General features: G+C 62.5%; 1 protein-coding gene across 1 annotated transcript in view; it reads right to left on the reverse strand.

The window, feature by feature from the left end:
- LOC310909702 (transcription factor COE4-like) overlaps positions 1–9,424 on the reverse strand; it is a gene marked incomplete at its 5' end in the record, with an annotated part of 31,942 nt that extends 22,518 nt beyond the window's left edge. The window contains 5 exons of the mRNA XM_083861795.1: positions 127–200; positions 328–383; positions 485–548; positions 1,413–1,569; positions 9,291–9,424. Of these exons, the coding sequence (XP_083717921.1) occupies positions 127–200; positions 328–383; positions 485–548; positions 1,413–1,569; positions 9,291–9,424 (485 nt within the window). The remainder of the gene's footprint in view (positions 1–126; positions 201–327; positions 384–484; positions 549–1,412; positions 1,570–9,290) is intronic.
- Between the last annotated feature and the right edge of the window lie 3,474 nt (positions 9,425–12,898).

Raw genomic sequence — 12,898 nt, forward strand, 5'->3', positions numbered from 1 at the left:
CCAGGGGTGGCTTGTCCCTTGTCGCGGCACCTCCCAGCGTTAATTAGCGTCTCACTAATTACCACGGGGGGTATCTTTCCCCAGGGACCTCGGGGACACCGCTGTCCCCCGTGTCCCCAAACCCACCTGCACATGATCTCGTGGGTCAGCAGCACCCGGCACATCTCGGGGTTCTTGTCCTGCCCCTCGTAAATGATGGCCTGCGGGGGACACCGAGGTGACAGCGGTGACATCCAGATGTCCCCTTCCCACCCCACAACCCGGGGGAGGATTTTTTAGGGGACGAGATTTTGGGATTTTTTTTGGATTTTTTTGGGATTTCGGTACCTGCTTGGACATGGAGTCGATGAGGCGGACGTACAAATCCTGCTCGGTCCTCAGCCCTGCGGGGGACACCGGAGGGGACACCCCGATGTCACCTCCCCCCTTGGGGACACCCCAAAAAAACAAACCCCAAAATGGCCCCCAAAGTCCCGTGGCGCACCGTTGCTGTAGAGCAGCTGCAGGCGGTAGTGGATCCCGTTGTTGGTTTTCTCCCCGTTCTGCTCCTTGGAGGGGTTGGGGACAGAGTTAGCGGGGATGGGGACAGATGGTCACTCAGTGTCCCCTCCTGGTCACTCGGTGTTCCCTCTGCACCTTCTTGGTCACTCTATGACCCACCATGGCCTCCTGGTCACTCCGTGTCCCCTCCTTGTCACTCCATGTCCCTTCCTGGTCACTCCATGTCCCTTCCTGGTAACTCTATGTCCCCTCCTGGCTACTCCGTGTCCCCTCCTGGTCACTCAATGACCCCTCCACATCCTCCTGGTCACTCCATGTCCCCTCCTGGTGACTCCATGTCCCCTTTTGGTCATTCAGTGTCCCCTCCACACCCTCCTGGTCACTCTACGGCCCCACCACGCCCTCCTGATCACTCGGTGTCCCCTCCTGGTCACTCCGTGTCCCCTCCACATCCTCCTGGTCACTCAATGACCCCTCCACGCCCTCCTGGTCACTCCGTGTCCTCTCCTGGTCACTCAATGACCCCTCCACGCCCTCCTGGTCACTCCGTGTCCCCTCCTGGTCACTCCATGTCCCCTCCACATCCTCCTGGTCACTCCATGTTCTCTCCTGGTCACTTGATGTCCCCTCCGCACCCTCCTGGTCATTCCATGTCCACTCCTGGTCACTCCATGTCCCCCCGGTCACTTTGTGTCCCCTCCTGGTCACCCCATGACCCCTCCACACCTTCCTGGTCACTTGGTGTCCCCTCCCGGTCACTCCACTCCACTCCGGCCACTCATGCCATGAGTTTCAGCCACGCTCCGGCCTCACCCGCAGCTGCCCCGCCCCGCCCTGAGCCCGCGGGAGTTTTGGGGTGGTTTTGGGAGGTTTTTTGGGGTGGTTTAGGGGTTTTTTGGGGGGTTTCTCACCCTCTCCTTCTCCACGAAGTCGATGAAGCAGGTGCGCTCCACCTCCACGGGCTGTCCCTGCCGGTCGTACATGGCCAGCACGAAGTGGAAGAAGTTGGATTTGCGCAGGTTGGCCGGAGGCTGCTTCTCGAAGTGAGCGCGGGCCAGCGACACCCCGCTGAGACAGGGGGGACAGTGGGGACAGTGTCAGGGGACAGAGGGGACAGCGGGGACAGTGTCAGGGGACAGCGTCAGGGGACACCCTCCCAGCACCGGGAAAACTCATCCCTGAGAACCCCAGACCCAAGAACCCCAATCCCTGAGAACTCCAATCCCTAAGAACCCCAGAACTGAGGATCCCCATCCCCAAGAACCCAAATCCTGGGGATCCCCATCCCTAAGAACCCCAGAACTGAGGATCCCCATCCCCAAGGACCCAAACCCTGGGGATCCCCATCCCTAAGAACCCAAACCCTGGGGATCCCCATCCCTAAGAACCCCAGAACTGGGGATCCCCATCCCTAAGAACCCCAGAACTGGGGATCCCCATCCCCAAGGACCCAAATCCTGGGGATCCCCATCCCTAAGAACCCCAGAACTGGGGATCCCCATCCCCAAGAACCCAAACCCTGGGGATCCCCATCCCTAAGAACCCCAGAACTGGGGATTCCCATCCCCAAGGACCCAAATCCTGGGGATCCCCGTCCCTGAGAACCCCAGAACTGGGGATCCCCATCCCCAAGGACCCAAATCCTGGGGATCCCCGTCCCTGAGAACCCAAATCTCTGAGAACCCCAGACCTTGAGATCCTCATCCCCAAGAACCCCATTCCTGAGGATCCCCATCCCTGAGTGTCCCAGCCCCCAAGAGCCTCAATCCCTGAGAACTCCAATCCCAGAGAACCCCATTCCTGGGGATCCCCATCCCTAAGAACCCAAATCCCTGAGAACCCCAGAACTGGGGGATCCCCATCCCTGAGAACCCAAATCCTTCAGAACCCAAATCCCCGAGAATCCCAGACCTGGGGATTTCCATCCCTAAGAATCCCAATCCCTGAGAACCTCAGAACTGAGGATCCCCATCCCAGAGAACTCTAACCCCAGAGAAGCTCAGAACTGGGGGTCCCCATCCCCAAGAACCCCAATCCCTGAAAATCCCAGAACTGGGGATCCCCATCCCCGAGAACCCAAATCCCAGAGAACCCCAGACCTGGGGATCCCCATCCCCGAGAACCCCAGACTTGGGGATCCCCAGCACCGGGAACCCCAAAACCTCCTCTATGGGACACTGGCACTCCCAGATTCCCATCCTGGGGATCCCCATCCCTGAGAACCCCAGACTTGGGGATCCCCAGCACTGGGAACCCCCAAAATCCCATTCCGGGGACCCCCAGCACCCCAACCCCAGGAGCCCAGCACCCCATTACCAGGAACCCCAAAATTTCCTCTATGGGACATCCCCCACCTCCAGGACCCCATCCTGGGGACCCCAAACACTGGGACCCCAAAATCCCATCCCGGGGACCCCAAACACCGGGACCCCCAAAATCCCATTCCAAGGACCCCCAGCACCTCATTACCAGGACCCCCATCCCCGAGAACCCCAAACCTGGGGACCCCCAGCACCGGGACCCCCCAGAACACCACCCTGGGGACCCCCAGCACCCCAATACCAGCACCAGGACCCCCAAAACCTTCTCCATGGGACACCGGAATCCCAGCACCCCATCCTGGGGAACCCCAAAACCTCCTCTATGGGGCCCCAGTGCCCCATCCCGGGCCCCCCCATGACCCCAGTATTGGGGCCCCCACAAACTCAGCACCCCCAGAACCTCCTCCATGGGACCCCCAGCGCCCCTTCCCAGAATCCCAAAATCCCCAAAATCACAAAATCCCAAAAATCCCCAAATCCAGTTCTTGGGACCCCCAGCATCGCCCCGTCTGTAGGACCCCCAAAACCTGGGACCCCCAAAATCTGCAGCACCCTGTCCCCAAGGTCACCAGCTTGTCCCCGGGGTCACCAGCTTGTCCCCAAGGCCACCAAGGCCCTGTCCCCAAGGCCAGCAGGACCCTGTTCCCAAGGCCACCAGCCTGTCCCCGGGGTCACCAGCTTGTCCCCAAGGCCACCAAGGCCCTGTCCCCAAGGCCAGCAGGACCCTGTTCCCAAGGCCACCAGCCTGTCCCCAAGTCCACCAGGCTGACCCCAAGGCCACTAAGACCCTGTCCCCAAGGCCACCAGAACCCTATCCCCAAGGCCACCAGCCTGTCCCCAAGGCCACCAGGGCCCTGTCCCCAAAGCCAGCAGGACCCTGTCCTCAAGGCCACCAGGGCCCTGTCCCCAAAGCCAGCAGGATCCTGTCCCCAAGGCCACCAGAACCCTGTCCCCAAGGCCACCAGCCTGTCCAGGGAGGGGACACCGCCAGCATCACCCGCCCCTGGCATCGGTGACACGAGGGACAGAGAGGACAAGGAGAGGACATCCCTGAGCCCTCAGTGTCACCTCCGGGGTGTCACCGCTGCTGTCCCTGCCCCGACACCCGCGGTGACAGGACGGCGACAGCAGAGCCACCCCAGGGACGGTGGGTCCAGCACTGTCACCGTCACTGTCGCTGTCACCGTGTCCCCAATGCCACCCCCCGCCGACGCAGCCCCTGGGGACCTTGGGGACACTCTGGGGACATTTCTCCGCGTGTGACAGGAGGAGAAGCTCCTTCAGCTGCTCCCCGGGGTCCCAAATTGTCCCCAGGGTCACCTGCGGGGTCCCAAACTGTCCCCAGGGTCCCAAATTGTCCCCCAGGGACATTCGCGGGGTCCCCAACTGTCCCCAGGGTCTCAAATTGTCCCCAGGGTCACTCGGGGGGTCCCAAACTGTCCCCAGGGTACCAAATTGTCCCCAGGGTCACTCACGGGGTCCCAAATTGTCCCCATAGTCACTCGCGAGCTCCCAAACTGTCCCCAGGGTCCCAAACTGTCCCCAGGGCCACCTGCTGGGTCCCAAATTGTCCCCAAGGTCCCAAATTGTCCCCATAGTCATTCCCGGGGTCCCAAATTATCCCCAGGGTCCCAAACTGTCCCCAGGGCCACCCACGGGGTCCCCAACTGTCCCCAGGGTCCCCAGCTGTCCCCAGGGCCACCCTCGGGGCCACCCCTGGGGAGGCGACAATACCCGCGCGCGGCCACCACAAAACAGCGACATTTTCCAGCCCCCCCAAAATTCCCCTTCGCGCCCCCCAAAATCTCCTCGGGGACCCGCGGGGAGGGGGGTGGGGGTGGCTCTGGTTGTCCCCGCTGTGTCCCCGCAGTGTCCCCAACCACCCCCCCGGCTCTGCCAGCCCCGCCCGAGCGTTAATTAATAATTAAAGGCAATCAGGCATTTCCAAGCAGCCGCGGCCCCGGCGCTTCCAGGAAAGCGGCGGCTCCGGGCGCGGCCCTAAAGCGGCTCCCGGGGGGGGCTGGGGGGGTTTGGGGACCCCAACACCACATGGGGACATGGTGGGGGCACCCAGGGACCCCCAGAGCTTGGTGACATCCCCCTGGGGACATTGTGGTGGCGGCAGGGACACCCAGAGCTCGGTGACATCCTCCTGGGGACATTGTGGTGGCGGCAGGGACCCCTGGGCAGTGGTGACAATCCCTTGGGGACATCACGGTGGTGGCAGGGATCCCCAGTGCTCGGTGACAACCCCTTGGGGACATCGTGGTGTCACCCAGGGACCCCCAAAGCTTGGTGACATCCCTGTGGGGACATCACAGTGGTGACAACCCCGTGGGGACATCACGGTGTCACCCGGAGCTTGGTGACATCTCCTTGGGGACCCCACAGTGTCACACAGGGACCCCTGGACAGTGGTGACAACCCCTTGGGGACATTGCAGTGTCACCCAAGGACCCCCAGAGCTCGGTGCCATCCCCTTGGGGACCCCGCAGTGTCACCCAAGGACCCCCAGAGCTCGGTGCCATCCCCTTGGGGACCCCGCAGTGTCACCCAGGGACCCCCAGATGGCAGTGACATCCCCTTGGGGACATTGCAGTGTCACCCAGGGAGCCCCAGAGGTCGGTGACATCCTCTTGGGGACATCATGGTGGTGACAACCCTATGGGGACATTGTGGGGTCACCCAGGGACCCCCGGATGGCAGTGACAACCCCTTGGGGACATCACGGTGTCACCCAGGGACCCCCAGAGCTCAGTGACATCCCCTTGGGGACATTGTGGTGTCCACCAGGGACCGGTGCCAACCCCTTGGGGACACCACGGTGACCCCCAGGGACCGGTGCCAACCCCTTGGGGACATCGCGGTGTCACCCAGGGACCCCCAGAGCTCAGTGACAACCCCTTGGGGACACCGTGGTGGCCATGGGGACACGTGGGATGGGAAGTTTTGAGGGTCCTGATGTCACCCCACAGCCTAAGATCCCAATGCCAACCCCTTGGGGACATCAAGGTGGCCATGGGGACACAGGGACACATCCACAGGTGTCCTCATGGGTGTCACACACCCCCCGAGCCGCCCAGGACGGCACTTGGTGACATGTCTGTCACCACTGTCGCCGCTGCCAGCCCCGGGTGTGTCCCTCTGTCCCCTGCAGAGCTTTTTGGGGACACAGGGACAAGGCCAGCACCTCCCTGAGACCCCAACCCGTCACTGCTGTCCCTCGGGTCCACACTGTCCCCTCCCGGGGGTGGCTGTCACCACGAGGGTCCCTTTGGGGCAGGGGGGGACATTCCCGGAGGTTTTCCAGCATCCCAAAGTTTCTGGGGGGACCCCAGGGAAGTTTAGGGACACCCCAAACCCCGCAGAGGGGACAGCGGGACAGGGGTGGCACAGGCGGGAGAGAGGGACAGGGGACACTGGGAATGCAGGGAAGGGGATTTGAGACCCTGGAAAAGCAGGGAGTGGGATTTGACTCCTCTGGGAAAAACAGGGAATGGGATTTGAGTCCCTGGAAAATGGCAGGGAATGGGATTTGAGCCCATGGAAAAAGAGCAGGGAATGGGATTTGAGACCCCTGGGAAAAACAGGGAAAGGGATTTGAGACCCCTGGGAAAGGCAGGGAATGGGATTTGAGCCCATGGAAAATGGAAAAGGGCAGGGAATGGGATTTGAGTCCCTGGAAAACGGCAGGGAATGGGATTTGAATCTCTGGGAATGCAGGGAATGGGATTTGAATCCCCCAGGAAAGAGTAGGGAAAGGGATTTGAGACCCCTGGAAAAGGGCAGGGAATGGGATTTGAGCCCTCTGGAAAAAACGGAATGGGATTTGAGCCCATGGAAAAGAGCAGGGAATGGGATTTGAGTCCTCTGGGAAAAGCAGAAATGGGATTTGAGTCCTCTGGGAATGCAGGGAATGGGATTTGAGCTCCTGGGAAAAGAGCAGGGAATGGGATTTGAGCTCCTCTGGGAAAAACAGGGAATGGGATTTGAGTCCCTGGGAAAGCAGGGAATGGGATTTGAGCCCCTGGAAAAGGGCAGAGAATGGGATTTGAGCCCGTGGAAAAGCAGGGAATGGGATGCTCTGAATGGAGCTCTGAACTCTCTGGAAAAAGAGCACGGAATGGGATCTGAGCCCCTGGAAAAGGGCAGGGAATAGGATTTGAGACCCCCAGGAGGGCAGGGAATGGGATCCATGGAGCTCTGAACCCTCTGGAAAAGGGGGGGGGGGGGGGCGGGGATGAGATTTGAGCCCCTGGGAAAAACAGGGAATGGGATTCAAGTCTCCCAAAAGGGCAGAGAATGGGATTTGAACCCCTGGAAAAGCAGGGAATGAGATCCATGGAGCTCTGAATCCTCTGGAAAAGGGCAGGGAATGAGATTTGAGCCCCTGGGAAAAGGCAGAGAATGGGATTTGAGTCCCCTGGGAAAAGCAGGGAATGGACACACATCCCATTCCCAGACAAATCCCATTCCCAGATACACATCCCATTCCCGGACACATCCTATTCCCGTTGGCACAACAAATCCCTGGGGATCCCGGGATGCCCAGGGAATCCAGAGGCCTCGGGAATGCCAGGAAAAGGACTGGGAGTGGTGGGGGGGCACATCCTGGGATTCATGAAATCCTTGGAACCCAGGGGACCCACAGGCCATGGGATATCCACGGATCCCAGGACATTCCCAAAGCCTGGAATACCCACAGGACCTGGAATTCCTGCCGTGCCCAGGCTGCCCACAGCCCCTGGAATATCCGTGGATTCCTGGGACATTCCCAAAACTCAGGATGTCCAGAGGACCAGGAATATCCATATCGATCCCAGGATGTCCTCAGGACCTGGAATATCCATGGATTCCGGGACATTCCCAAAGGCCAGGATGCCCAGAGCCCTTGGAATGCCCGCAGTGCCCGGGGAGGGCTGCGGGATGCCCCTGGAATTCGGGGATGGCACAACCACAGCCCTGGGAAGGTCCATGGAAAAACTGGGATATCTGAGGAGCCCAGGATGCCCAGAGCCCCTGGAATGCCCAGGAAAACCGGGATGGCCATGAAAACCAGGATAGCCAGAACCCCTGGAATGCTCAGAACCCTCAGGATGCACAGGAAAATCGGGATGCTCACAAGCCTCTGGAATATTCAAAGCCCCTGGGATACCCAGGAAAACCGGGATGCCCAGAGCCTCTGGAATGCCCAGAACCCCCCAGGATGTCCACAAAAACTGGGATGCCAACAAGCCTCTGGAATATTCAGAGCCCCCAGGATGCCCAAGAAAACCGGGATGCCCAGAGCCCCTGGAATGCCCAAAATCCTCAGGATGCCCATGAAAATCGGGATGCCCAGAGCCTCAGGAATGCCCAGAACCTCCAGGATGCGCAGGAAAATCAGGATGCCCACAAGCCTCTGGAATATTCAGAACCCCCGGGGATACCCAGGAAAACCGGGATGCCTCTGGAACGCCCAGGAAAACTGGGATACCCATGAAATCTGGATACCCAGAGCCTCTGGAATGCCCAGAACCTTCAGGATGCCCAGGAAAACCGGGATGCCCATGAAAACCAGGATGTCCAGGAAACCCGGGATGTCCAGGAAAACCGGGATGCCCATGAAAACCGGGATGCCCAGAGCCCCAGAAAGCCCACAGAACCTCCAGGATGCCCAGGAAAACCGGGATGCCCAAAAGCCTCAGGAATACCCACATCCTCTGGGACAGCTCCATCCCCTGGAATTCCCATGGAATTCCGGATACCCACCGGTATCCCACCCGCAGAGCTCGGGGTTACATCCATCCATCCCGCAACTCCCGGAGCCCTGGGACTCTCCCTGGACTCTCCCCCAGGCTGTCCCCAGACTGTCCCCAGGCTGTCCCCAGGGCTGTCCCCGGGCTGTCCCCGGGCTGTCCCCCAGGCTGTCCCCGGGCTGTCTCTGGACTGTCCCCAGGCTGTCCCCAGGCTGTCTCTGGACTGTCCCCAGGGCTGTCCCCAGGCTCTCCCCGGACTGTCCCCAGACTGTCCCCGGGCTGTCCCCGGGCTGTCCCCCAGGCTGTCCCCCAGGCTGTCCCCCAGGCTGTCCCCAGGGCTGTCCCCGGGCTGTTCCCAGGGCTCTGCCTGGACTGTCCCCAAGCTGTCCCCGGGCTGTCCCCGGGGCTCTCCCTGGCCTGTCCCCAAGTTGTCCCCGGGCTGTCCCCGGGGCTCTCTCTGGCCTGTCCCCAGGCTGTCCCCAGGCTGTCTCTGGACTGTCCCCAGGGCTGTCCCCAGGGCTGTCCCCAGGGCTGTCCCCAGGGCTGTCCCCAGGCTGTTCCCAGGCTCTCCCTGGACTGTCCCCAGGCTGTCCCCGGGCTGTCCCCGGGCTGTCCCCAGGCTGTCCCCAGGCTGTCCCCAGGCTCTCCCTGGACTGTCCCCGGGCTGTCCCCAGACTGTCCCCAGACTGTCCCCAGACTGTCCCCAGGCTGTCCCCAGGCTGTCCCTTACCTCTGCGCCGCCGTGCCGGCGTCCAGGATGCCGGTGCCCTGCAGCCAGCGGCCGGCGGGGAGCCCCGCGCTCAGCGGCTCCTCCTTCATGGGGACCCCCGTCCGGGGGGGCAGCGCCTCCTGCACCGAGAACATCATCGGGGGAGGGGGGGACACTCAGGGGGACCCCCCCTCCCTCCTCCCGGGCGGCCCCCACCCCCAAAAAACCCCCCCGGGATCAGCAGCCGGGGGCAGGTGCCGGGGGCCGCCGTCCCGAGCGCCGGGGAAGCGGCATCTGCGGAGGGACAGGGAGGGGAGGGACAGGGAGGGGGTTTGGGGAGGAGGGGGCAGAGCCCGAGAAGTTGGAGCTGGAGGAGCCCCGGAGATGAGTGAGGGGAGGGGATGGAGGAGAGGGAGGGGAGGGAGGGGAGGGAGGGGAGGAGTGGAGGGAGGGATGAGGAGGGAGGGGAGGGAAGGGAGGAAGGCTCAGAGAGCAGAGGAGAGGAGGGGATGGAGGGGAGGGGAGAGGGAGGGATGAGGAGGAAGGAGGGAGGGGAGGGAAGGGAGGAAGGCTCAGAGAGGCTCAGAGAGGAGGGGATGGAGGGGAGAGGGAGGGAGGAGAGGGGAGGAGTGGAGGGAGGGATGAGGAGGAAGGGGAAGGGAGGAAGGCTCAGAGAGGAGGGGAGGGGAGGGGATGGAGGGATGGAGCGCGGACACCGGAGGGGAGGCCCGGAGGGAGGAGTAGCAGGATGGGAGGGGAGGAGGGATGGAAAGGAGGGAGAGGAGGAGGGAGGGCTGGAGGAAGGCTCGGAGGAGGAGGAGTGCAGGGATGGAGCGCGGCCCCGCAGGGAGGCTGGAGGGAGGAGTGCAGGATGGAGCGCGGCCCCGCGGGGATGGATGGATGGAAGGAGGGAAGGAGGGAAGGAGGGAAGGAGGGAGGCAGGGCCGAGGCGCAGGGGAGGAGGAGGAGGAGTGGAGACGGCCGAGTTGGGTCGGGAGGGGGGAAAGCCCGGCCGGGGGGGCGGGGGCTCGGTTCCCTCGGTTCCGTTACCGGGCGGGAGGCGGCGGAGGCGGCGGAGGAGACACAGCGGGGCGGAGGCGGCAGCGGCGGCGGCGGCAGCGGCAGCAGCACCAGCACCGGGCGGGCGGGGGGCGGCGGCGGCGGCGGCGGCTCGGGGGTCCCGGCAACGCCATCACCGCCTTGTCCCCTCCGCCGCCGCCTCCCCCCGGGCCCCCGGCCCCGGCGGCTGGGCTCGGGCAGCAGCACCATCAGCAGCAGCACCGCTCGCTGCCGCCGCCGCCCCGCCGCCGCCGCCGCTGCCGCTGCCCCCCCGCCGCCACCACCGGCCCGGGCCATCCCGGTCCCGCCGCCGCCGCCGCCTCCCCGGGGAGGCAGGGCCGGAGCCGCCGGGGGAGGCGGGGGCCGCGGCCGGCCAGGCTGACATCATTCCGGGGAGGAGCGGTCCCTCCCCGCGCCGCCAGGGGGGCGCCGGGCACCCCCCGAGGGGAGACCCCCCGGAGAGACCCCCCGGGAGAGGCGGAGGAGGAGGAGGAGAGGTGCTGGAGGAGTCCCGAGTGGGGTCTGGGAAGTGGCCCCAGTGTGGCCCCCGAGATGCCACAAAGGCGTGGCAGGAGTGGCAAAAAGTGAGCCCGGTGTGTCCCCTGAGACATCCCGGGGTGACCCCAAATTGGTGCCAGGGACACCCCGGGGTGACTCTGAATGGGTGCCGAGGGTGGCACAAAGTGACCCCCATGTGTCCCCCGAGACACCCCTGGGGGACCCCAAACAGGGTCCCGGGACATCCTGGGGACACCCCAAATGGGTACCAGGAGTGCCACAAAGTGACCCCCGAGACACCCCAGGGAGACCCCAAACAGGTGCCAGGGGTGGCACAAAGTGACCCCAATGTGTCCCCTGAGACATCCCGGGGTGACCCCAAACAGGGTCCAGGGACATCCTGGGGACACCCCAAATGGGTACCAGGGGTGGCACAAAGTGACCCAAATGTATTCCCTGAGTCACCCTAAATAGAGTCCAGGGATGGCACAAAGTGATCCCAATGTGTCCCCCAAGATACTCCAGGGTGACCCTGAATGGGTGCCAAGGGTGGCACAAAGTGACCCCAAACAGGTGCCAGGGATGGCACAAAGTGACCCCAATGTGTCCCCTGAGACATCTCGGGGTGACCCCAAACAGGGTCCCGGGACATCCTGGGGACACCCCAAATGGGTACCAGGAGTGCCACAAAGTGACCCCCGAGACACCCCAGGGAGACCCCAAACAGGTGCCAGAAGTGGCACAAAGTGACCCCAATGTGTCCCCTGAGACACCCCTGGGGGACCCCAAACAGGGTCCAGGGACACCTCGGGGTGACCCTGAATGGGTACTAGGGGTGGCACAAAGTGACCCCAATGTGTCCCCTAAGTCACCCTAAATTGAGTCCAGAGATGGCACAAAGTGACCCCAGTGTGACCCCTGAGACACCCCAGGGTGACACTGAATGGGTGCCAGGGGTGGCACAAAGTGACCCCAGTGTGACCCCTGAGACATCTTGAGGGGACCCCAAACAGGGTCCAGGGACAGCTCAGGGTGACCCCAAACAGGCCCCAGGGACACTCTGGGATGACCCCAAAGAGGCTCTGGACACATCCCAAAGGAGACCCCATTAGAGCCATGGGGACACCCAGGAGAGGCCCCAAACAGGGCCAAGGGTACCCCAAAGTGACCCCAAAGTGTCCCTGGGTGACCCCAAACCACTCCCAGGTTATCCCAGGGTGACCCATCTGGATCCCCAGGGGTGACCCCAAATAGGTCCCAGGGGTTCCACCTGTCCATGTCCCCGTCCACCCCAGTGTCCCTCTGTCCATCCCTGTGTCCATCCCAGTGTCCATCCATCCTTGGTGTCCATCCCAACATCCATCTGGGCTCATCCCCATCCATCCCAGTGTCCATCTTGGGTGGCCATGCTGCTGTCCATCCCAGTGTCCATGATCGCGTCCATCCTGGTGTGTGTCCGTCCATCTGTCCATCCATCACCCATTGTCCATCCACCATCCATCCGTCATCCATCCATTGTCCGTCTGTCATTCACCGTCTGTCATCCATCCATCGTCCATTCATCATCCATCCATCCATCATCCATCCATCATCCATCCATTGTCCGTCCATCATCCACCATCCGTCCGTCCATCCATCATCCATCCATCCACTGTCCATCCACCATCCTCCATTGTCCATCCACCATCCTCCATTGTCCATCCATCCACCGTCCGTCATCCATCCATCGTCCATTCATCATCCATCCATCCATCCATCCATCATCCACCATCCATCCATCCATCCATCATCCATCCATCATCTGTCCATTGTCCATCCATCCATCCATCGTCCATCTGTCCATCATCCACCGTCCACCATCCATCGTCCCTCCAGCCATCCCTGTGTCCATCTTTTCGTGCCTCTGTCCATCCCAACGTCCATCCATCCATCCATCCTGGTGTCCATGGATGGATGGATGGATGTCCATCTGTCCATGCCCCCACCTGTTCCAGTGTCCGTCCATCCGTCCCAAACCCTGTCCATCCCAATGTCCATCTGTACCATCCACTCGTCCATCCCAGTGTCCATCC

The sequence above is a fragment of the Zosterops lateralis genome (genome assembly GCF_965231275.1).
Source record: "Zosterops lateralis genome assembly, chromosome: 5".
Classification (NCBI taxonomy): Eukaryota; Metazoa; Chordata; class Aves; order Passeriformes; family Zosteropidae; genus Zosterops; species Zosterops lateralis.